Source organism: Hypanus sabinus, chromosome 20 (assembly GCF_030144855.1).
Source record: "Hypanus sabinus isolate sHypSab1 chromosome 20, sHypSab1.hap1, whole genome shotgun sequence".
Lineage (NCBI taxonomy): Eukaryota > Metazoa > Chordata > Chondrichthyes > Myliobatiformes > Dasyatidae > Hypanus > Hypanus sabinus.
The window spans coordinates 67,669,527-67,693,664 of record NC_082725.1 but is presented as its reverse complement, the minus strand read 5'-3'; the positions used below and the strand labels follow the sequence as shown (position 1 = coordinate 67,693,664).

The following is a 24,138-nucleotide window of genomic DNA, read 5'->3' as shown; positions in this document are numbered from 1 at the left end:
CGGTATAGGTAAAAATAAGCTGAATAAGGGTGATCAAAGGTTAAAAAAAGTAAAAGTTATGGAGCGAATCCAAAACGGTACTCACTCCATGAGCGTCTCCAGCTGACTCAAATCCAGACTTTGATGCGCTGGCTAAAAAGGGAGACCAACAACACTGTTCCCACTGAAATTAAAAACAAGTTTCTTCGTTGTGTTATGTAAAAAATGCATTTGAAAATATTTTTTTTCCAGAAGCCTTACATGTTACATGTCATTTCTGTTAAGTGATGGACATGAGTAGTGCGCAGGTGCACGTACGTCCTCAAAATAAAAAATGCGCTCCAGATCAAATAACGCGCTCCGCATACTGGCGCGGTCATTGTTCTGTCTTTGTGCTGGTCGTTGTTGAGTTTTGGCACGGGACAATTGAATAAGAAGGAGCAGGACAAGTAGACCTGCGTCTCCTACCGTTTTTGAATTAAAGGCAGTCAGGAGGAGAGTGATGATGATAATATCTTGAAGGATAACAGAATTTTCAGTGCTTTAAAATAATAACTGTTACTATTAAAAAAAGCTGTATTTTATTCATTTAATTTTCAGTGTTTTAAAAGTCATTTCAATAAATAGCTAAATACCATGGGACTTCAAAGACAGATATTTTGTTGTAATGCATTTGTTCATTTTCAATTGAAATTAAAGCACATGTTTTCTACATACCCCATGATATTTTATTTTCTCTTATGAGGTGTATTACCAAAACACTCCGTCCATCTGCTCCTGGTCCGGCCCCCCTGTCAAATTTTAGAACCCTTTGTGGCCCACAAGTCAAAAAGTTTGCCCACCCCTGTATTTAAGTGATGCTCCCAAGCCATTCTAATTTTATCCACAGGGGCACGCCGTAAGGCTACTAATTTATCACGGATAAAGGATATTAAGCCTTTACCCAGTGGATTAATAGAAAGAAATAAATCCATTGCATTTTTCTCGGGCATTTCAGGGAAGTTAGGAATTAAAGAATTGATGAAGTGTCTGATTTGGAGATATCTAAAGAAATGGGCATTAGGCAGATTGAACTTAGCAGAGAGCTATTGAAAGGATGCTAAGCGATTATCGATAAAAAGATCTTCAAAATACCTAATGCCCTTTCTATACCGATCATAGAATGTTGAATCATACATAGTAGGTAGAAAAAGATGATTATGTAAGATAGGACTAGAAAGGGAAAAACCATAAAAGCCATAAAATTTCCTAAACTGGGCCCATATTCGCAAAGTATGTCTAACGAGGAGTAACAATTAGTCTAGACAAACTACTAGGGAGTGCAGGACCAAGAAGTGTAGAAATAGATAGATCTTTAGTGGAATTCAGCTCTATTGCTACCCAATTAGGGCACTCAGATTGGCTATGAAAAAAAGACCAGAAAATAGTGCAACGAATGTTAGCTGCCCAGTAGTATAAACGAAAATTAGGTGAGGCCATCCCACCCTCTTTTTTTTTAGATTTTTGAAGATAAACTTTATTAATTCTAGAACACTTATTCTTCCACAGATAGGACAAAATAATAGAGTCTAAGGAATCAAAAAAGGTTTTAGAAATAAAAATTGGAATAGATTGAAATAAATATAAAAATTTAGGAAGAACGTACATTTTAATAACATTAATATGACCTACCAAGGACATAGATAGAGGTGACCATTGTGACAGACTCTTTTTTGTAGTGTATAAAAGATTGACAAAATTTTCACGAAAAACACCTTTAAACTTCCTTGTAACTGTAATACCAAAGTAAGTAAATTGAATATGAACTACTTTAAAGGGGAGGTCACAGAATGCTAACACTTGTGCTTCTTTATTAATTGGGAAAAGATCACTCTTACGTAAATTAACTTTATAGCCAGAAAACTGGCTAAATTGATCAAGAAGTGAAAACATTGGAGGTAAGGATGTGGACGGATTTGAAAGAGAAAGTAATAGATCATCAGCATAAAGTGAAACTTTATGCTCAACACCCACCTCCAAATCCCAGTCAATTCAGGACAGCTTCGGAATGCTATCACCAGAGGTTCTACAGCCAGATCAAAAAGAAAGGGACTTAAAGAGCAACCTTGACAGGTGCCACGTTTAAGGTTAAATAACTGGGATTGCTGAGAATTAGTCAAAACAGAGGCCGTAGGACATAGATGTAGTAATTTGATCTAAGAGATAAAACTTTGAGGTCAAATTTTTCTAAAACCGCGTAGTTCTACTCTATACGATCAAATGCTTTCTCCGCTTCGAGAGAAATAACACATTCAGGAATCCCAGTTGAAGGTGAATATAAAATATCAAATAAACGCTGTATGTTTAAAAAAAAAGGAAGACGGTTTTTAATAAAACCAGTTTGATCATCAGAAATAATAGAGGGAATAACCATTTCTAATCTATGAGCCAAAACTTTGGCCAAGATTTTAACATCAACATTAAGCAAAGAGATCGGCCTGTACAAGGAACACTCTGTTGGTCTTTACCCTTTTTTAATAAAAGAATAATACATGTCTCATTAAATGAGGGTGGCAATTTACCATAATTAAACGAGTCAGATAGTACTGAGAGTAACTGAGGAGAAAGGAGTCAAGAAAATGATTTATAAAATTCTACGGGGAACCTATCCGGTCCAGGAGATTTGCCTGAAGACAGTGCAGAAATTGCAAGAAATATTTCTTCTAATGATATAGGCTCATTAAGTTTTGCTTTAATATCAGATGAAAGCGAAGGGATATTCAGAGTATTTAAAAAAAGATCAACAGAAATATTCTTATTCAGAGATTCAGAGGAATAAAGCCAAGAGTAAAAATTTTTCAATACGTCATTGATTTCTGAGTGATTCGATGTAAAATCCCCATTCTCCTTCCGGATCTTTGTGATATGTTGTTTAGCTTTAGAACGCCTCAACTGATTAACTAGAAATTTACCAGATTTGTCACCGTGAATATAAAAGCGACTCTTACTTTCAAGAAGTTGATGTTCAACAGGTTGAGTAGAGAGAAGGTCACATTTAGTTTGAAGCTCTACACACTTCTTACATAATTCAGGGTTTTTAGTCTGAGCATATAATTGATCTAATTCTTTAATCTGATTAATTAGGTCTAATCGATCTATACAGGACTTTCTATTAAGATTTGCTGTATATGAGATTATTTGACCCCTCAAATATGCTTTCATGGCATCCCAGACAATCTGGGATGACATTTCAGATGACGTATTAGTGTTTAGATTTAAAAAAAAGTTATCTGATCCTTAATAAATTTTAGAAAATCATCATCCAATGATAAAGTTGGGTTAAAACGCCAATGTTTATTCCTTTGAGGGAGACCAGGAAAATTTAGAGACAAAGTAATTGGAGCATGATCAGAAATCAGTATACTCTGATAGTCACAAGAATGAACAAATGAAATAAGTTGATTATCAATTAAAAAATAGTCAATTCTAGTAAAGGTATGGTGAACATGTGGGAAAAAAAGGAATCATCTCTCTCAGTAGGATGAAGGAAACGCCATATATCAGATACCATAGTTAGAAAAAGAAGTGAATAGCTAAAGCAGATTTAGTAGGTGATCTAGTAACGGGACGATCGATCCAAATTTGGATCTAACCAGCAATTAAAGCCGCCACCCAATATCAGAGAATATGAATTTAAATCTGGTAATGAGGAGAAAAAATGTTCAAAAAAATTAATATTATCAGAATTGGGAGCATATAGGTTTGCTAGTACAACTTTAGTATTATATAATTTACCGGAAACAATAATAAAACAGCCATTTGCGTCAGATATCTTACTATGGAGTTCAAAAGGAACATTTGAGTTAATCAGGATGGAACCCCCCCAGCTTTGGCTGGGAAGGATGAATGGAAATGCTGACCCACCCACTTTGACAGAAGCCGAGAATTATTAAAACTACGAATATGAGTTTCTAGAAGGAAAGCAATGTCAGCTTTAAGTTGCTTATTATGGGAGAAGATCTTCCTCCTTTTAACAGGATGATTCAACCCCCTTACATTCCAGCTCACAAATTTCAGTGTATTAACCATTATCAATTGTTAATACATAATAGTAGGCATATATAAAATCAAACATTGCAATAACAGTCTGGGAGCAAAAATATAAACATAAATCAGAAAAATCAGGACAGAAACACGTCCTGAATAACAAGGGAAAACAGAAAAAACAATAAATAGTGTTGGAACTGGAGAACCCACCCCACCCTCACAACCCAAAATGAGATGGCTACCCAAAAAAGCAGCTAGCTCTACAAAAAAATGTTACCCCAAAAATAACTTCCAGTTCCATATCATTGACATAGGCTCCATATAGATACTGTAGCAAATACTAGCTAATTTATGCACTAGAGAGCAAAATTACAAATAGGAACAACTTTGTCAGAAAAGATATAAAACTTAATACAAAAAAAATCAAAGAAAACTAACCTACCTGCGAGAAACTATGAAAAATTGAAAGAAAGAAAAGGGGGGGGGAAGGGGGAATTATAAATTTAAAGAGAGTACATATCAGCTGTTTTTTTTTAAAAAACAAGTCTTATACCGTAAATCAACAGGGAGGCCTTCAATAAGAAACTCCAAGCCTCCGAAACAAATTAAGACCAATTGTAGTTCTCTATAGTTAAAGTTATTCAGAAGTAGAATAAATTACACAAGTAAAATCTAAAGTCCGCAGGGAAACATTAAATTTAGATCATCTATTTAAGAAAATCGCACTAAGTCCAGGGAGAGACTAACTAGAACCCTTAGAATCTCAGTAGTTAATGTCTGAGTTATTCAAGTAGAGCCGGGGTGTCAAACTCAAATACACAGTGGGCCAAAATTTAAAAATTGGTACAAGTCGAGGGCCGGACTGGTTCAGCGTTTATTGCAAAACTTATTGAAATGAATTTATTACACAAATTAACCTGGAACTAACAAAGCTTAGGTTATTGCCTACAAAAACAACATTGAACATTAAATAAATAAAAATTCAGTTGCATTTATTTCTTATGGCTTTATCTGCAGCTTTTCCAGAGTAATTTCTAATGAAAACATTTTTCCACAGGCCAACACTCTGTGATTCACACTAGTCTAAGCCAGAGACTTGGCATCTCAGCTTGGATGCAAGTTCATCAATGTTTGGAGTCAGGCTCTGAGCTGAGGAAATCCTCAGAATTGAGTGAAGGTGTTCATCAGAAAGACGACTCCTGTGTGATGTTTTATCTTCAAAGAGAACAGTTGTTAACACAGATATGTGCTGCCAAACATAGAGAGCATTTGAGCAGCTTGGGTACGCAGCTGGGGCATTGTGTCGGGAAGGAAACGTAGAAACTGTGCAGCGCCCACTGAGTCATACTTTGCCTTGAGTGTGTCACTATATTGGAGTTCAGTCAGCTCCATGTGAAAGCTGGTTGGTGCGCTTTCCACGTCAGCTGCAAATGGATTACTGAGCAGTTCAAACCTGCTTTTTTAGGCTTCAAAGTCGGCAAATCGCCGTGTGAAGTCGGCACCAAGTATGCTAAGTTTTTCAGCAAACTTTGCACGTGGGAACACTGCGGTAGAAACCTGCTCTTTCATAGCTTGGCAACACGGAAAATGGCTCAAGTTTTCTTGCTGCATCTGCGTCTCCCACAGGCGCAGCTTGGTTTTAAAAGCCCTCACTGCAGCGTACATGTCTGTGATCACACAACCTCGCCCCTGAAGCTGCAGGTTGAGCGCATTGAGATGGCTCGTGATGTCACACAGAAACGCCATTTCACAAAGCAACTTTTTATCCCAGAGCTCTGTTGTGTCTTTCCCTTTGCTTTCCATGAACTGACAGATCTCCTCACGCAACTCGAAACATCTTTTCAGCACTTTTCCTTGGCTTAACCATCGCACCTCTGTGTGATAGGGCAAATCATTATATTCTGAACCCAACTCCTCCAGAAACGACTTGAACTCGCGGTGATTTAAACCTTTGGCTCTTATGAAGTTAACTGCTCGTGTTATGGTGCTCATTATATGTTCCATTTTCAAGGCTTTGCCACACAACGATTCCTGATGTATGATGCAGTGTTGAGCTGTCAGCTCACCTGCGCCGTTTTCCTCCCGCATCTTCTCCCGGATCCTGCCCACCAATCCACTCTTTTGACCTCACATCGCGGGCACTCCATCAGTTGTCAGTCCCACAAGTTTATCCCAAGGCAGCCTCATTATATTTACACATCTGGATACCTCTTCAAAGAGATCTTTTCCAGTAGTTGTGCCATGCATTGATCTTAATCCCAAAAGTTCCTCTGTTACACACAGACATGAGTCCACTCCACGAATGAAAATTGACAATTGAGCAGTATCAGAAGTGTCCCTGCTCTCATCCACAGCAAGGGAATATGCGATGAAATCTCTTCCCTTCCCCACCAGCTGTTGTTGTGGATTGGTGGCAAGCTCACGTACACGGTCAGCAACGGTGTTTCTGCTCAGGCTCACATTTGAAAATGCTTGCCTTTTATCTGGGCACACGACGTCGCAAACTTTCATCATGCAGTTTTTAACAAATTCTCCCTCGGTAAAGGGCCGGGCTGATTTAGCGATCTCTGCTGCCACAATAAAATTAGCCTTTACAGCAGCCTCACTTTGTGTTTTGGCTTTTGTGAACATAGCCTGCTGTGACGCCAGACTTCTTTTCAACTCTTCTACCTTCTGGAGCTTCTGTTTCTTGTCCAGATGCTTGTATTTGTCGTGGTGTTTCGTTTCATAGTGTCGTCTTACGTTATATTCTTTAATTACAGCCACACCGTCTCCGCACACAAGTCAAACAGGTTTGCCCTTTATATCTGTGAACATATACTCTGCCTCCCACCTGCCTTGAAAACCACCTTTCGTTCAGCCATTTTTGGGGTGAGGGATAGCTGAAAGTTGACCACACGTGACTAGCACCATAAGGATGCTGATGAGAGAGTAAGGCAAGCGTGAGCAATGCACTGGCAGTGCATTGTGGGATTTGTAGTATTAGTGGTGCATGCAATATACTGGCGGTCCAGCTCTAATAGAGAAAAAAAAAATATTCATTAATGATATTCAGGAAATAAACCAGGGAAACCGAATAAACACTAAAAACCCTGAAAACCTGGTACCTGAATAAACTCAGCATTAGCCATATCATACGCCATAGGCGCTTCGATTACTGGGGCCAGCTTTAATAGTAATTAGATATTATCTCGCAGGACAAAGATAATTCCACCGCGGGCCGGATTTGGCCCGTGGGCCTTGAGTTTGACATATATGAAGTAGAGTCTGAGTTCGCAAAAAAAACTTTAATTCAAGAAGTACTTATCAGCCATTTTAGAAAATCAAACCAGGTCTGAAGAAGTCAAGATGGCTGGAAGATTTCCAACAAACAACTCTGCCTCTTTCACTGATTTTAACCACTTATATTCTCCAGTAGTAAGCGTAATTCGAAGATCAGCAGGGTTAGGAAGAGAAGGTTTGAATCCACGATTAAAGAGCTCTTTCATTATGCCTTTGAACTCAGCAAACATCTTCAGAACCTGGGGGGCATAATCTTCCACGATACGATACGAAGGTCAGAGTACCTCTTTGGCATGCCTCCATAATCAAACTGTTTTTCACCTGATATCGATGGAAACACAGGATAATTGGCTGTGGTCTAGAACCCAAAATAGCACGAGGGACATAAATCCTGTGAGCCCTTTCTAGCTCGGGTGGAATTGGGAGAAATTCTTTCCTGAAAATCTCACAGAGAAAAGAAGAGAAAAATTCAACAGAAGAGCCCTTTTCGGTGGCCTCCGGCAAACCGAGAATTCACAGATTGCAGAGCCTGCTCTGATTTTCGAGATCCGCCATTTTGTAAGTAAGTTTACTGGTTTTCTCTGTTAGATTGGAGCAGAGAGTTTCTAGATGTTGAACACGGCGTTCTAAACCTTCAGAGGTTAGGTCGATGCGAGATAGATGTTCAGCATGGTCATCCACTCTGGCGTTAATCTGATCCAATTTTGACTCCAGCTGATTGATAGAAGCCTTTAAATTCAGTCTTGATATCCGTTAGAGTATCTTGTCGATGCTGTTCCAGGATAGAGAGAATCTCGGCCGACAGAGCCGTGGGAGTTTCTTTTTTCCCCGAGTTTAGTACTTTTTGTAGCCATTATAAGATAGACGTATTCGCAGGCAGATAAAAGAAAGCAAATAAAATAACGAACTAAGGTTTAAAAAGGGAGACACATAGTGCGAAGATAAGAAGTATAATGGAGCAAAAGTTTGAAGCGACTAAACAATCGCCATCATACCGGAAGTCCAGAAAGAAATTAAGAGGGCGAAACAGAGTAATGAGATTGTTCCAGCAGGTAAGCTGAAGGGGAATCTAAATGGCTTCTTCAGATTAAGAGCAAAAGGGATAAAATTGGTCCTCTGGAATATCAGAGGAAGCTGAAGGGGAATCTAAATGGCTTCTTCAGATTAAGAGCAAAAGGGATAAAATTGGTCCTCTGGAATATCAGAGTGGTAATCTATGTGTGGGGCTGAAAGTGATGGATAAGATCTTAAATGAATGTTTTTGTATCTGTATTTACTCGGGAGAAGGACACAGAATCTATAGAAGTGAGGCCAAACAACACTGAGGTCATGGACCCTATACAGATTACAGAGGAGGTGTTTGCAGTTGAGGCAAACTTGGGTGAACAAGCCCCCAGGGTCTGACAAGATGTTCCCTTGGAACCTGTAGGAGGCAAGTGCAGATATTGCACCTAGCAGAGATATTTAAATCGTCCTTAGTGACAGGTGAAGTACCAGACGATTGGAGGATAGCTAATGTTGTTCTGCTGTTTAAGAAAGGCTCTAAAAATAAACCAGGAAATTATAGGCCAGTGAGCCTGACATCAATAGTGGGAAAGCTGATGAAGGCAAGCCAGTGGATAATGTCCACGTGGACTTCAGCAAGACATTTGGCAAGGTCCCGCATGGAAAGCTGGTCAAGAAGTTTCAGTACCTTGGCATTCAAGATGAAGTAATAAATTGGATAAGACATTGGCTTTGTGAGGGAAGCCAGAGAGTGGTAGCAGGTGGTTGCCTGTCTGATTGGAGGCCTGTGACTAGTGGAATGTTACAAGGGTTGTTGTTATCTATCACTGACATGGGTCATAATGTGGTTAGCTCGATCAACCAGTTTGCGGATGACACCATGACTGGGGCTGTAGTGGACAATGAGGATGACTATCAAAGCTTGTAGCTGGATCTAGACCAGCCAAAAAATGGCAGATGGAACTTGGACCATAAGATAGAAGAAAAGAATCAGGCTGTTTGGCCTTTGAGACTACTCTACTATTGCATCATGGCTGATCCATTTCCCTGTCAGCCCCAATCTCCTGCCACCTTATAACTCTTCATTCCATTCCCTGACTAATCAAGAATCTGTCAACCTTTGCAGTAAATATATCTAATGAGTTGGCCTCTGCAGCCACCTGTGGTAATGAATTCCATAAAAATTCCTCTCATTTTCTCAATGGACATCTTTCTACTTGGAGGCTGTGCCCTCTGGTACTAGACTCCCCTCCATAGGAAACATCCTGTCCACATCCACAATATTGAGTCCTGTCAACATTCAGTAGGATTCAATAAGATCCCTCTCTTATTCTTCTGAGAAATATATTCAAGCCCAGAGCCAACCACCGGTGCTCTTGTTAACTCTTTCATTCCCAGAATTATTCTTGTGAACTCCTTTAAACCCTCTTCAATGTCAGCACATCCTTGCTTGCATAAGTGACCCAAAACTGTTCAATGTTCTCCAAGTGAGGCTTTCCCAGTGCCTTATAAAGCCTCAGCGTTGCATCCTTGCTTTTACTGTATATTCTAGATCTCTCAAAATGTATGCTAACCTTGCATTTATCTTCCTCAACACCAACTCGACCTGCAACCTAATCTTTAGCGAATCCTGTACGATAACACCCAAGACACATTGCATCTCAGATTTTGAGTTTTCTCCTAGTTTAGAAAGTACTCTACATTTTTTTTATTCCTTCTACCAAAGTGCATAACCATACACTTCCTGACATTGTATTCCATCTGACACTTCTCTGCCCATTCTTGTAACTTGTATAAGCTATTCTTTAGCCTCCTTGCTTACTCAAAACTACCTGCCCTTTCCTATCTTTATATTGTCTAAATTTGGCCACAAACCACCAATTCCATCATCCAAATCATTGACAAAATGTAAAATGATGCAGTCCTAACACAGATCCATCTGGAACACCACTCGTGTTCAACCACTCGCAGCCAACCAGAAAAGGCTCCCTTTATTTCCACTCTTTGCTCCTGCCAATCAGTCAATACCCTATCCATGCTGGTATCTTCCCTGTAATACCATGGGCTCTTATCAAGCAGCCTCATGTGTGGCAGCTTGTCAAAGACCTTCTGAAAATCCAAGTGCACATCATTCACCAAATCTCCTTTGTCTATCCTGCATGTTAATTCTTCAAAGATGGCATTTAACACAATTATATTCCAGAAACTGGTGGGGGAACTGTCCTCACTGTCTCAATACTTCCCTCTGTAACGAGATCCTGGACTTCTTAACAGAAAGACCACAGTTAGTCCATGTGAGCAGCAACATCTCTAGTCCCATTACGCTGAGCAGAGGCGCTCACTAAGGCTGTGTGCTCAGCCCACTGCTGATGCATGACTGTATCTAGGATTCAGCTCAAACCATGTCCTCAGGTTTGTGGATATACAACAATGGAGAAGTAGAGTGCCTGGTGGACTGGTGTGAGAACAGCCCAAGCCTGAACATGGAGAAGACCAAGGAAATCATTGTGGACTTCAGCAGTGCATCTACTTGATAAGGAGACTGAGGCAAGCGAAACTCTGCACCCCTTCCCCCTCCCCCCCCCCCCAATCTTCTATCTTCTCTATCTAGGACATGTATCAGGAGCAGGGTCTATAGTATTATCAAGGATCCACCCCTCCATCCAGCATCCTCTTTGACTTTCTATCATCAGGCAGGAGATTCTGATGCATAAAAACAAGAACGGTGAGGATGGGAAACAGTTGCTTCCCTCAGGCCAATGGGCTTCTGAACTCCCTGCCACATCTCATTTGAAGTGTCCCCGGTTAATCTGTTCTGTACTTTACAATATTTAATTTATGCACTTTGTTTATTTATGCATAATTAATTTTTAAATTTCATCCTTAATTGCCTAAGTTATTGTATGTTATGTGTGTGTTGTGTACTACTATGCTTTACATGGCAAACACGAGGAAATCTGCAGATGTTGGAAATTCAAGCAACACACACAAAATGCTGGTGGAGTGCAGTAGGCCAGGCAGTATCTATAGGAAGAAGCACTGTCGACGTTTCGGTTCCCACACCCCGCACTTCCCATTTCTACCTCCTACCCAAGATCCACAAACCTGCCTGTCCAGATAGACCCATTGTCTCAGCTTGCTCCTGCCCCACCGAACGCATTTCTGCATACCTTGACACTGTCTTATCCCTCCTTGTTCAATCCCTTCCCACCTATGTTCGTGACACTTCTCATGCTTTGAATTTTTTTCAATGATTTTAAGTTCCCTGGCCCCCACTGGCTTATTTTCACCATGAACGTCCAGTCCCTATATACCTCCATCCCCCACCAGGAAGGTCTCAAAGCTCTTCGCTTCTTTTTGGATTCCAGACCTAACCAACTCCCCTCTACCACCACTTTCCTCCGTCTAGCAGAATTAGTTCTTACTCTCAATAATTTCTCCTTTGGCTCCTCCCACTTCCTCCAAACCAAGGGTGCAGCCATGGGCACCCGTATGGGTCCCAGTTATGCTTGCCTTTTTGTTGGCTTTGTGGAACAGTCCATGTTCCAACTCTATACGGGTATCCGTCCCCCTCTTTTCCTTCACTACATCGACGACTGCATTGGCGCTGCCTCCTGCACGCATGCTGAGCTCGTCGACTTCATTAACTTTGCCTCCAACTTTCATCCTGCCATCAAATTTACCTGGTCCATTTCTGACACCTCCCTCCCCTTTCTTGATCTTTCTGTCTCCATCTCTGGAGACGGCTTATCTACTGATATCTACTATAAGCCTACAGACTCTCACAGCTACCTGGACTATTCCTCTTCCCGCCCTGTCTCTTGCAAAAATGCTATCCCCTTCTCACAATTCCTCCATCTCCACCGCATCTGCTGTCAGGATGAGGCTTTTCATTCCAGGACGAAGGAGATGTCTTCCTTTTTTAAACAAAGGGGCTTCCCTTCTTCCACCATCAACTCTTCTCTCAAACGCATCGCTCCCATTTCCTGCACATCTGCCCTCACCCCATCCGCCCACCACCCCACTCGGGATAGGGTTCCCCTTGTCCTCACCTCCCACCCCACCAGCCTCCGGATCCAACGTTTAATTCTCTGTAACTTCCGCCACCTCCAGTGGGATCCCACTACCAAGCACATTTTTCCCTCCCACCCCCCCCCCCACTTCTGCTTTTCGCAGGGATCACTCCCTACGCGACTCCCTTGTCCACTCATCGCCCCCATCCCTTCCTATCGATCTCCCTCCTGGCACTTATCCTTGCAAGCAGAACAAGTGCTACACCTGCCCTTACACTTCCTCCGTCACCACCATTCAGGGCCCCAGACTGTCCTTCCAGGTGAGGCGACACTTCACCTGTGAGTCGGCTGGTGTGGTATACTGCATCCGGTGCTCCCGGTGTGGCCTTTTATGTATTGGTGAGATACGACGCAGACTGGGAGACCGTTTCGCTGAACACCTACGCTCGGTCCGCCAGAGAAAGCAGGATCTCCCAGTGGCCACACATTCTAATTCCACATCCCATTCCTATTCTGATATGTCTACCCATTGCCTCCTCTACTGGCTAGATGAAGCCACACTCAGGTTGGAGGAACAACACCCTATATACCGGCTGGGCAGCCTCCAACCTGATGGCATGAACATTGACTTCTCTAACTTCTGTTAATGCCCATCCCCTTCTTACCCCATCCCTGACATATTTAGTTTTTTTTTCCCCCTCCCCTTTTCTCTTTCTCTCTCTACCCATCACTCTGCCTGTTCTCCATCTCCCTCTGGTGCTCCCCTCCCCCTTTCTTTCTCCCTAGGCCTCCCATCCCATGATCCTTTCCCTTCTCTAGCTCTGTATCTCTTTTGCTAATCACCTTTCTGGCTCTCAGCTTCACTCCACCCCCTCCGGTCTTCTCCTATCATTTCACATTTTCCCCTCCCCCTCCTGCTTTCAAATCTCTTACTATCTTTCCCTTCAGTTAGTCCTGACGAAGGGTCTCGGCCCGAAACGTCGACCGTGCTTCTCCCTATAGATGCTGCCTGACCTGCTGTGTTCCACCAGCATTTTGTATGTGTGGTATGCTTTACACTCCTGGTTCAGAAAAACATTGTCTCATCTGACGGTATACACGTATCTCGACATAATGACAATAAACTCGACTTGAAGTAATTTCAACAGATTTGTCAGGCAAGATTTAGGGTCGAGTGGGATTCTGGCTCAGCCATGATGGAATAGTGGAGCAGACACGATGGGCTGCATGGCCAATTTCTTCTCCTATGTCTTATGGTCTTAAATGGTTTGGCATGTACTCAATGGGCTGTTCGACATGTCGTTTTCTGTGATTCTGATCCTGCTGGCTGCACACAGTATAAACAGCATGACTGCTTAATCTATCTATTCACCTGCCCTGTTCAGCTCTTGCCCTAATTTTAAGAAAAACACCAAACTCCAGGAAATAATCAGCTGGAGAATTGTGAAACAATTGAATTGAATTGACCTTATTTCTTGCATCCTTCACATACATGAGTAAGAATCATTATGATATGTCTGTCTAAATGTGCAATCATAGTAATTTATAATAACAGTCAATGTAACATAGAAATTCAATCAAGTCAGCATGAGTTAATCAATTTGATGGCCTGGTGGAAGAAGCTGTCCAGGAGCCTATTGGTCCTGGTTTTTGTGCTGCGGTACCATATCCTGGATGGTAGCAGCTGGGATAGATTGTGGTTATGGTGACTGGGGTCCCTAATGATCCCACGGGCCCTTTTTTATTTTTTTACACACCTGTCAAATTTACTGAATCATGGAAGTTCACAACTACAGATGCACTGGGCTGTCCACACCACTCTGCAGAGTCCTGTGACTAAGGGAGGTACAGTTCCCATACCAGGCAGTGATGCAGCCAGTCAAGATGCTCTCATTTGTGCCCCTGTAGCAAGTTCTTAGGACTTGGGGGTCCATACCAAACTTTCTGAACCGTCTGAGGTGAAAGAGACTCTGTTGTGCCTTTTTCACCACACAGCTGGTGTGTACAGACCATGTGAGATCCTCGGTGATGCGGATACCGAAGAATTTGAAGCTGTTTACCCACTCAACCCCAGATCCATTGATGTCAAAAGGGGTTAGCCTGTCTCCATTCCTTCTGTAATCCACAACCAGCTCCTTTGTTTTTGTGACATAGAGGGAGAGGTTGTTTTCTTGACACAACTGTGTCAGAGAGATGACTTCTTCCCTGTCGGCCACCTCGTTATTGTTTGAGATTAGGCCAATCAATGTAGTGTTGTCGGCAAATTTAATTAGCAGATTAGAGCTGTGGGTAGCAGCATAGTTCTGGGTATACTGCGAGTAATGGAGGGGACCTAGTACACAGTGTTGAGGGGCAGAGGTGAGGGAGCCCACTCTTACCAGCTGGCAGTGATCTGACGGGAAGTCCAGGATCCAGATGCACAGAGCAGGGTCAAGGCCGAGGTCTCTGAGCTTCCTGTCGAGCCTGGATGGAATTATGGTGTTGAATGCTGAACTGTAGTCCAAGAACAGCATTCTCAGATACACATCTGGAGAAGAAGGATGCTTAAGCACAGTATGTAGAGCTGTGGCTATTGTGTTGTCTGTGGATCGGTTGTGTCAGTAGCCAAATTGTAGGGGGTTCCCTTTGGGCTACAGAGGTGTTCTTTGACCAGCCTGTCAAAGAGTTTGCTTATTATTCAGGTGAGTGCTACAGGCTGCCAGTCGTTCAGGCATGGTACCTTGGTCTTTTTTGGTACATGGATAGTGGTGGACAATTTGAAATGGGAAGGCACTCTACACTGGGAGAGGGAGAGATTAAAATGGCGTTAGTTGTCAATGAAGAGTCATCAATCCTGCAGAAAGGGGCATTGTCATAATGGACGACCTGTACCAGCAGAGCTAAACCCCGATTTTGATTCTTTTCTTACTGCCCCTTGATCATGGTCACACTGCTGAACATCAGGCCATTATCTTCCAAACAATTATTGATCTTACTTCCTCTGGAGATCTTCTGTACCCTTCAGCTTCCTCATCCCCCAGCTTCTGTCCAATACTTGTAGGCTGCACTGTCCTCAGTGTACACTGGAGAACCCGCTTCTTTCTACCTCTGACTTCATTGTATTTGTTCTGTTGACACTTTCCACATCAGTGCTTCTGGGATAGTTAAGGGAGAAGAAAACTGTTTGCCCTTCGATCTTGGTAAGGGTTTTAATAGCATGTTCCATTTCCTTCAGTTTTGCTCTTGCTTCCTTTCCTCCTGTTAAAAGTATATTTATTATTAAGGTATGTATGCGTCTTCCCACAGACAGCCACGAAACAAGATAAAAACTGGGGATTTGTTCAAAGAAAATCATCAGACCCCACAGCGCGCCCAAAATAAAGCACATTCGGCAAAAAGAAACAACCCAAAAACTCTAATATAAAACACCAATCCACAAAAGTCTTCGAAAGAGTTCAGGCATGCTCATTTTCAGCTCAGTTCTAGTTCAATCTAGCACTGTGTCAATTGTTATCTGTGGCTGCTCTGATTAAAAATCACACAAAATAGCAACAAAAAGAAGCAACTAGAAACACATAACAATGTGAGTTAGAGTCGAATCCACCACAGTGTCAGGACCCAGGACTCCTTCAACAGGAGAGAGAGAGAATGAATGAATTTGAAAGCAGGGACCTTCCTCTGGGAGCAGTGAGCAAGACAGGAGAAGAGAGACTGTCACACGCAGACACCTTCCTCTGGGAGCAGTGAGCAAGACAGGAGAAGAGAGACTGTCACACGCAGACACCTTCCTCTGGGAGCAGTGAGCAAGACAGGAGAAGAGAGACTGTCACACGCAGACACCTTCCTCTGGGAGCAGTGAGCAAGACAGGAGAAGAGAGACTGTCACACGCAGACACCTTCCTCTGGGAGCAGTGAGCAAGACAGGAGAAGAGAGACTGTCACACGCAGACACCTTCCTCTGGGAGCAGTGAGCAAGACAGGAGAAGAGAGACTGTCACACGCAGACACCTTCCTCTGGGAGCAGTGAGCGAGAGGCTGGTAGATGGCACTGAACATTCCCTAGCCTTCTACACTTACCTCAATTTCAGTCTTTCTCAGCTTTAATCAGCAAGAGATGGAGTCATGCCTGATTGCTCAATTGCCCTGAAAATGCATTGGCAAAAAGCTGATCACAGGCCCCAACAGTAGAGAACCACATTTAAAAGGAAAAGAAGTAGTTTTATGAACTGCTTGGAAGATGTTATCCTTGGTTGCATTGTTTACTGGCACCATCTTCTTCCATTCAGAATCATAAAGGGTTCTTGTTCTCTTCTTCCAACCCACCAACCTCCTCAAAGAACAACTCAACCCCTGTAATTTTTAGGCATAAGAAGACTGTAGATGCTGGAAATCTTGACCAACACATACAAAATGATGATGGAGGAACTCAGCACATCTGGCAGTGTCTATGGAGGGAAAGAAACAGTTGATGTTCTGGATGAGGCTGTTCATCAGCCTCCTGGGTTCTGTAATAGAAAGTAACCTATTCTGTTAAGTCTTGTTCAAATTTTGTAGATTTGAGCTCTCATTCTTATAAACTCCAATGTATATGGGCCTGCCATTCCATGAACCAGTAAAGTAATATTTCATGGCACTTTCAGATAAGTCCAAAAATCCAGTTGCCTTTGCTCCTGTATTCAGTGCATCTTGCAATCTGATTTGCTTTCCTGCTAGCTGTTCTTGAACTGTTGTGTTCAGTGACTAGTGTGTTAAGACTCTTGGATTTCATTGCAGTTCTCCTTTTCTCAATCTATTCCAATTTCAAGAACCTGTTTTTGGATTTTAGAACTGTATTTATTCACATTAAACAACATCTGCCATGTACTTGCCCAATTTGTCTAAATAACATTTACTGTTAGTCTTTTTCCATCCACCTCACAGCTCTTAGTTCTCCCCAGCATCGAATGCTATTAAAATTTAGAAATGCTGTATTTGAGTTGATCTAATCCAAGTCATGGATATTTATTTTGATAGCTGGGGCCATAGGTGCAAATCCATACTGCATCCCACTGCCAAATTTCTCAACTCAAGCCAGTATATTCACTCACAATCTTATGTGATTTTGATTATGCACAATAATCTCTTGCGGAACTTTTTGAAGAAAGATTATTGACCCTAAATGTTTTTTTCTCTCTACAGAAACTAGTTGACCTGCTAGGTACCTTCAGCATGCTTTGTTTTGTTTTGGATTATAGCTTTTGCATTTTGTTTTACAACTTTTTTTTTGCAGAAATATTTTGGAGGTACTCTTCTTTGTCTATTAGTTTATAAATTTAAAAAGTATGCTGAAAAATACTGAGTCCACACTGCTTTGAACTTGTAAAATGTGAAGGATTGTTTTCCTGGTGAGACAATTCCTAGCAGGAATGTGAGTTACTTGTCCTTAAGCCTGCTCTGCCATTTAACAAGCTCATTACTGATCTGATTATGAACTTGGCTCAGCATTGTCTCTCATGCTCATCCCTTTCTTATTAAGTACAGTATCTAACTAAATGTCCTTTCAAAAAAAACCAGACTCTGTTTCGAAGAGTTCAAGAGTCGTGCAACCCTCAGAAGTGCCCAATACTTAAATGGAACATTTTTTTAAAACACTTGTTCTAGATTCTCCTGCAGGAGAAAACATTTCCATGGGTATTGCATTTAATGTGTTCTGTGTATTTTTGTCTGTCAAATCGTTCTTGGTCTTCTAATCTCCAGTCTAAAGGTTTCAATCCTAGCTTGTTTAATCGCTAATGTTCTCTTTGCAGCAATGGCTCTTTTTATATTAAGTACTTAATATAAAAACATCAGTAATTTATGAAGCCTAATAACTTTTAGCCTATTATAGCTAGTGAATTATAAAGTCCTGACTTAATACTGGAAAAGCAGCAACTAAACAAATCATAGTTTAAAAACAACTTGATGATGCTGGATAACCCTTTTGGTAGAATAAGTGTTGTGATGTTGAAATTAGTTGGTTCGCCTTTCTCTCAAGTGCAGTATTACAAGAAGATCCAAATAATCACAAACTTGATGTGAATTTTTCCCCTTCGTTTTGTAGGAATCCGTTTTTTCAACTGTTGGCCGAGGCATTATTGAGTCCTGTATGAATGGATACAATGGCACCATATTTGCATAGTAAGTGACATTGAATTCTTATCGTGGTATGTATGTAGGTAATGAAGCAGCTGATGCTGGTCACTCTGATCCAGGGACTTGGTTCGGTTCTAAACTCATGCTGCTTGTGTAGAGTTTGCATATTTTCCTTGTGACCACGTGGGGTTCCTCTTCCACCTTAAACGTACTGGTTCATCAATTGGTTTCTGCTCGTAATCCTACTGTCAATAACCTTTTGTGGCCTCTCCTGGTTCTAATTCCCCGCTTGATTGTTTTCTAGCTTTATAATTCTCAGGGACTCAATTTGATTTTTAGCTTCCTAAACTGCTTATACATCCTTTTTCTTCACTAAGTTCACCACCCCTCTCAAAATTCAAGTTCCCTTATCTTGCCATCATTTTCCTTCTTACTGGTGTTCTGTATCCCGTAACTGGATCACTTACCAGCAAAGATAGAGAGGTCCGTTGAAGTCTGATGGTACTATTTTTAAAAGTCTTTATTTATAAAGAGGCACAAAAGTAAGGTTAATACAAACATTCAGATAATATACGTCGTCAATACTCAATCTAAAGCGCGGGTATAGTAATAATCATCATTAAGAAATAAGCTCTATCGTTGTCTAGGGGTAATAATTCGTCCGATGGAAATATAAAAGTCTCTCGAGTTCATGCAGGCTTTCTGCCTTTGTGGGGGGGGGGCCGCTGAGTTTCATGTGTCAGAGAGAGAAAGAGATTGGTGGTGAGAAAAGAAACTTGCCCTTCCTTTTTGCCGCAAACCGTTGAATCAGGAACGTGAGTTCCCCGTTGTCAGTTCGAAGTCCTTTTCGATGTTATCAGCCACCCGCTCCCCAGGCAAAGGAGAACAGAACGCACGTGGCTTTGAATGGCTTCCCGCTAGCATGGGAGCGATGAGTGATGGTGTCCTTCTGGTGCGTCACTGAGGGCCTGCCCCTTTCAGTCCACCTTTTTATCCTTGCTCATGGGGTCTCAAATGTCAATCAGGTTGGGATGATGCAATCTCTCTCCGTCACTCCACCCACGTTGCCCTGAGGGTATACACGTAGTATAGTTCTCAATTCACAAAGGTGTCTCCAAGAGACAATGACCACAGTCGCCAGCTTTTGCCTCGCCGTGAAACGAGGTAATCAGCACGTACCTCTCTCTTCTCTTGGGTCATTGACCCCCCTTCTCTAGGGCTCTTGCGATTCTCACAAAGGAGGGGGCTGGGATCATAACACTGGAACATACTTATCCTGTATGTGCAAGTTGGTCTTTTAAACATCCTCTACGTTTCAGATGTGGACTTGCTGTTTCCAATTAACTGTCCCCATTTTCTGTCTAATACACTCATAATTTGCTGTGCTCGAAGTTAATACATTCCTCCGAGGTCCAGAGTTTTCTAAAACTATCATTGGTCATTGTTTGTTTGACTAGGCTCATTTACCAAAACCAAGCCCAGTACAGTACATCTGCTTGTTACACTTTCTCTGTACTGATTTAATAAACCTTCCTTCCTGCTTCTCAATGTCCTAAGACTATTGGGGAGGCAGTGGGGGGGGGGGGGGGGGGGTTGTTTGTCATCTAGTCCTTTCGGAGTGATTGGGTCAGTCTAAGTTTTGAGTTCTACCCAGATAGAGTCCCCACCCCCACATGTCCTCTGAGTGCAACTGTGATATTGTCTTGGATTAATAGCGTAGCTTCAACGTCCTCCCACCTCCTCCCCTCTTGCCTGCACTTACTCCCTCTCTGTTTTCCAAAACATCAAAAGCCTAGAATATTCCATGTACTGATTCATATGATTCAAGTTCATCACAGTTTTCCTTAATACTCCTAGCATTAAAATAAACACACTTGATCTGTCTGTTCCATTATGTCTATTACTTTGTTTCCGCCTGTTCTTCCTTACAGGCTACTGAATGCAATATTCCTCTCAATACTGGCACTTTCTGACTTGATGCTCTTGCTAAAATAGATTAGACACTCCAACTAGCAGTGGAGGAAGTGCAGGCAGACAGTAAGGTCCCAGCAAGCTAGATTGTGAGGTCTAAAATTTAGTTTGTAAAATTGTTCAATAGTAATTTCACAGTGGGATAAAAGCTGTCATTGAGCCTTTATGCTTTCAGGTTTTAGCTTCTTTGCCTGATGGGGGGGGTGGGGGCAGAGAAGCAAGCAGAATTCCAGGGTGGGTGGGTCTTGAATTATGTCAGCTACTTTATAAAGCAGCTAAGTGTAAACATGGCCTCCGGAGGGGGAATGGGTAGTTTCTTTCAATCATGGGCAGAGCAATTACCATACCAAGCTGTAGTCATTAGAGTGCATTATCTTTTTCTTGTGTACAGTGGCCATAGTTGTCTTCCTAAAGCAAGTTGGCACCTCAGATTGAAACAGGCAGAGGTTAAAATTGTCTACAAATATCCCCATCAGCTGATTGGCAGTATTTAAGAACATGGCATCGGAGCCAGATGCTCTCCATGAGCTCACTCTCTGGAAGACTAATGGTGATTTGGGTTCAGCAAGGTGCATGGAATGCATTAAGCTCATTGGGAAGATTAGTGCTGTTGTGCCACAACTGATGGCTGGTGTGGGACTCTGTTCTGAACTGGTGTATCTGGATAGATGCAACCTATCTCTTAAACCCTGCCCCTGCAATAGTTCTTCAGCTATGCATTCATTACTTTTATCTGCTGCCCTATAATCTAGGAATTGCTACCTTGAAAGTAGTACTTTTTATCCTGTTTTATAACTACCAAGCTCACAGTGCAGGAGATTTTTTTACCTGTGTTGTTGGGGCCAGTGTGCTTCGTGGCCTTTGGCTGCTTACTCTTCCCCTTGAAAATGTTATGCATCTCTTCTGAGACGGTCCTGAAGGCAATACACCATCCTGTTCTCTGTTACAGCCACAGAAACTGCTCGTCTAACCCTCTATCAAGTCACTTATTACTGTTTCTCTGCCTGACTTTACTCTCTGGGTTGATGTTTTGACCCTGCTGAGCTGACTGCTGCTGTGTCCTAACAGGTTAGCAGTATTCAAAGGGCTCAAAAGTTCCATTTAATAACGGATGAATACATAATATACACAATTATATATTGTATATATAATAACGTATGCAATATGCAACCTGAAATTCTTGTTTGCAGACATCCACAAAAACAGAAGAGTACCCCAAAGAATGAGTGACAGTAAAACCCCAAAGCCCCTACTCCCCCCACAAACAAGCAGCAGCAAACCATCGACCCTCCTTCTTTCCCGCACTTAATCCCCGACAGGTGTCATACAATAAGGGGGAGGCTAACGCGACAAAAACAGACTGGCTGATTTAGAGTGTTAAAATCTGCCTCATGGCTTTTTTTGCCCCAAGCGGTCCAACTCAAATTGGCAACAAACTCTCCCCCGCAGACGACAAAAAAGTGTAATCAGTGTACAGAGCCCTCTGACAGCTGATCCGCTGTTCCCGATGTTCTGTTTTCTCCTGCGGTGCCTCAGTTGGCAGCTCATCCCCAGGGCCACAAAGCCTCAGAATCCCAAAGGCACGCTCATCTTCTTTACTGTGTCCTTGGGATATTGAAAAACGGCTGGCTGGTGAATCCCAGGAGCAGGAACCAACATCGTAAAGAACTGAAGTTTGAGTGTACCTGTAGGTCGGGGTCTTCAACAGGACCTCATCCACCTTGAAAAGCTAAAGAGAGACATAAAGGTAGAAATTAAGCTGCTTCCGCAGTTGAACTCAAAGAAGTTGCTCTCTAGCACCATTGTAGCTCCACTATACTTGTTGCTGACAGGAATGGCCAGCATCCTGCAAATCCAGTACTCTTTCTGCACCCTAACCCTACCTTTCCTGGTAGTTATTTAACTGTCTACTGCATGCATCTTGGGTGTGACCACGTTAAACCTCTTGTTTGCAATGTTCGCAGCATGTCAGACAATCCTAAATATACATCTCTAGTTCCAGTTCCTTAACGCAGCCGTTAGGAGCTGTAACTGACTGCATTTCTTACTGCTGACCGAGGTCACCAAGAATATCCCACATCCTGCAGGAGGAGCATGCCACTGTCATTCTGGCTGTGTCCCTGTTGATCAGCTGATTGGGGTATTTGCAGATATTTTTAACCTGTCTTTTGTCGTCTTAAAGAAGACTATTTTTAGTGGTCATCTTTAAGAGGACTACTGGTAAAAAGTCATCCTGGTAACATGCCTTTATGACTAGCACTGGGTGGTTTTGATATAGGCCATCATGAAGTAACTTAATAGGCTGGTCAGGCATGTATTAACTCCACCCTTCTGCATTAACAGATCTTTAACGGATGCAGTCTCCATGGCCTTGTATTCATTTCTGGAGCATCTGGACAGTAAAGACATTTATTATAAGTCTACTGTTTATTAACTGCAGCTCTGTCTTCAATATTATAACTCCAAGCAAAGTCATTTGCAAACTCCTGAATTAGAGACTCAACCCTTCCCTTTTCAGCTGGATCCTTAACTTCCTAAAAGACCAGTGACGAGAGGTAGCAACTCCCCTGCCATGATCTTCAAGACTGGTGCCCCAACAAGGCTGTGTCTTCAGCTTCCTTCTCTGCTTCCTGTACACTCAACTGTATGGCCAGGTTCTGCTCTAACTCCATCTACTAGTATGCAGCTGACACTTCTGTACTGGGGCCCATCTCAAATAATGACAACCTAGAAACAGAAATCATAGGAAACCTACAGCACAATACAGGCACTGCAGCCCACAATGCTGTGACAAACGCGTATTTAATTTAGAAATTACCTAGGGCTACCCATAGCCCTCTATTTTTCTAAGCTCCATCTACCTATCCAAAAGTCCCTTAAAAGACCCTGTCGTATCTACCTCCGCCATCATCGCCGACAGCCCATTCCATGCACTCACCACTCTCTCACCACTTACACTTTACTGTGTAAGTAAATAAATTTACCACAGAAATCTTCTCTGTACAGGTGTCCCCCCCCCCCTTTACAAAGATAGAGTGTTCCTATGAAAACTTTCTTAAGCTGAAATGCTGTAAAGTGAAGAACCATTAATTTATATGGGAAAAATTTTCGTAAAAGCGAAAATCCTCTTTGTAACACGAAAACAGGTTACTAATGTAGGTCTTTTGTAAAAGCAAAATGGTGTAAAGCGAACATTTGTAAAGTGGGGGACACCTGTATCTACTTCCAAGCACCTTAAAACTGTGACCTCTTGAGCTAGCCATTTCAGCCCTGGAAAAAAGCCTCTGACTATCCACATGATCAATGCCTCTCATCATCTTATACACCTCAATCAGGTCACCTCTCATCCTCCGTCGCTCCAAGGAGAAAAGGCCAAGTTCACTCAACCTATTCTCATAAGGCATACTCCCTAATCCAGGCAACATCCTTGTTAATCTCCTCTGCATCCTTTCTATCATTTCCACATCCTTCCTGTCGTGAGGTGACCAAAACTGAGAATAGTACTCCAAGTGGGGTCCGACCAGGGTCCTATATAGCTGTAGCATTAGCTCTCAGCTCTTGAACTCAATCCCATGGTTGATGAGGGCCAATGCACTATATGCCTTAACCAGAGTCAAACTGCACAGCAGCTTTGAGTGTCCTATGGACTCGGACCCCAAGATCCCTCTGATTCTCCACACTACCAAGAGTCTTACCATTAATACCACATTCTGCCATCATATTTGACCTACCAAAATGAACCACTTCAGACTTATCTGGGTTGAACTCCATC

General features: G+C 42.2%; 1 protein-coding gene across 1 annotated transcript in view; it reads left to right on the top strand.

Annotated features, from left to right (window-relative positions):
- The window catches only part of kif15 (kinesin family member 15), a 186,170-nt gene that overhangs the window by 14,727 nt on the left and 147,305 nt on the right, over nt 1–24,138 (top strand). Inside the window, exon 4 of the mRNA XM_059945706.1 lies at nt 18,364–18,440. Within this exon, the coding sequence (XP_059801689.1) occupies nt 18,364–18,440 (77 nt within the window). The remainder of the gene's footprint in view (nt 1–18,363; nt 18,441–24,138) is intronic.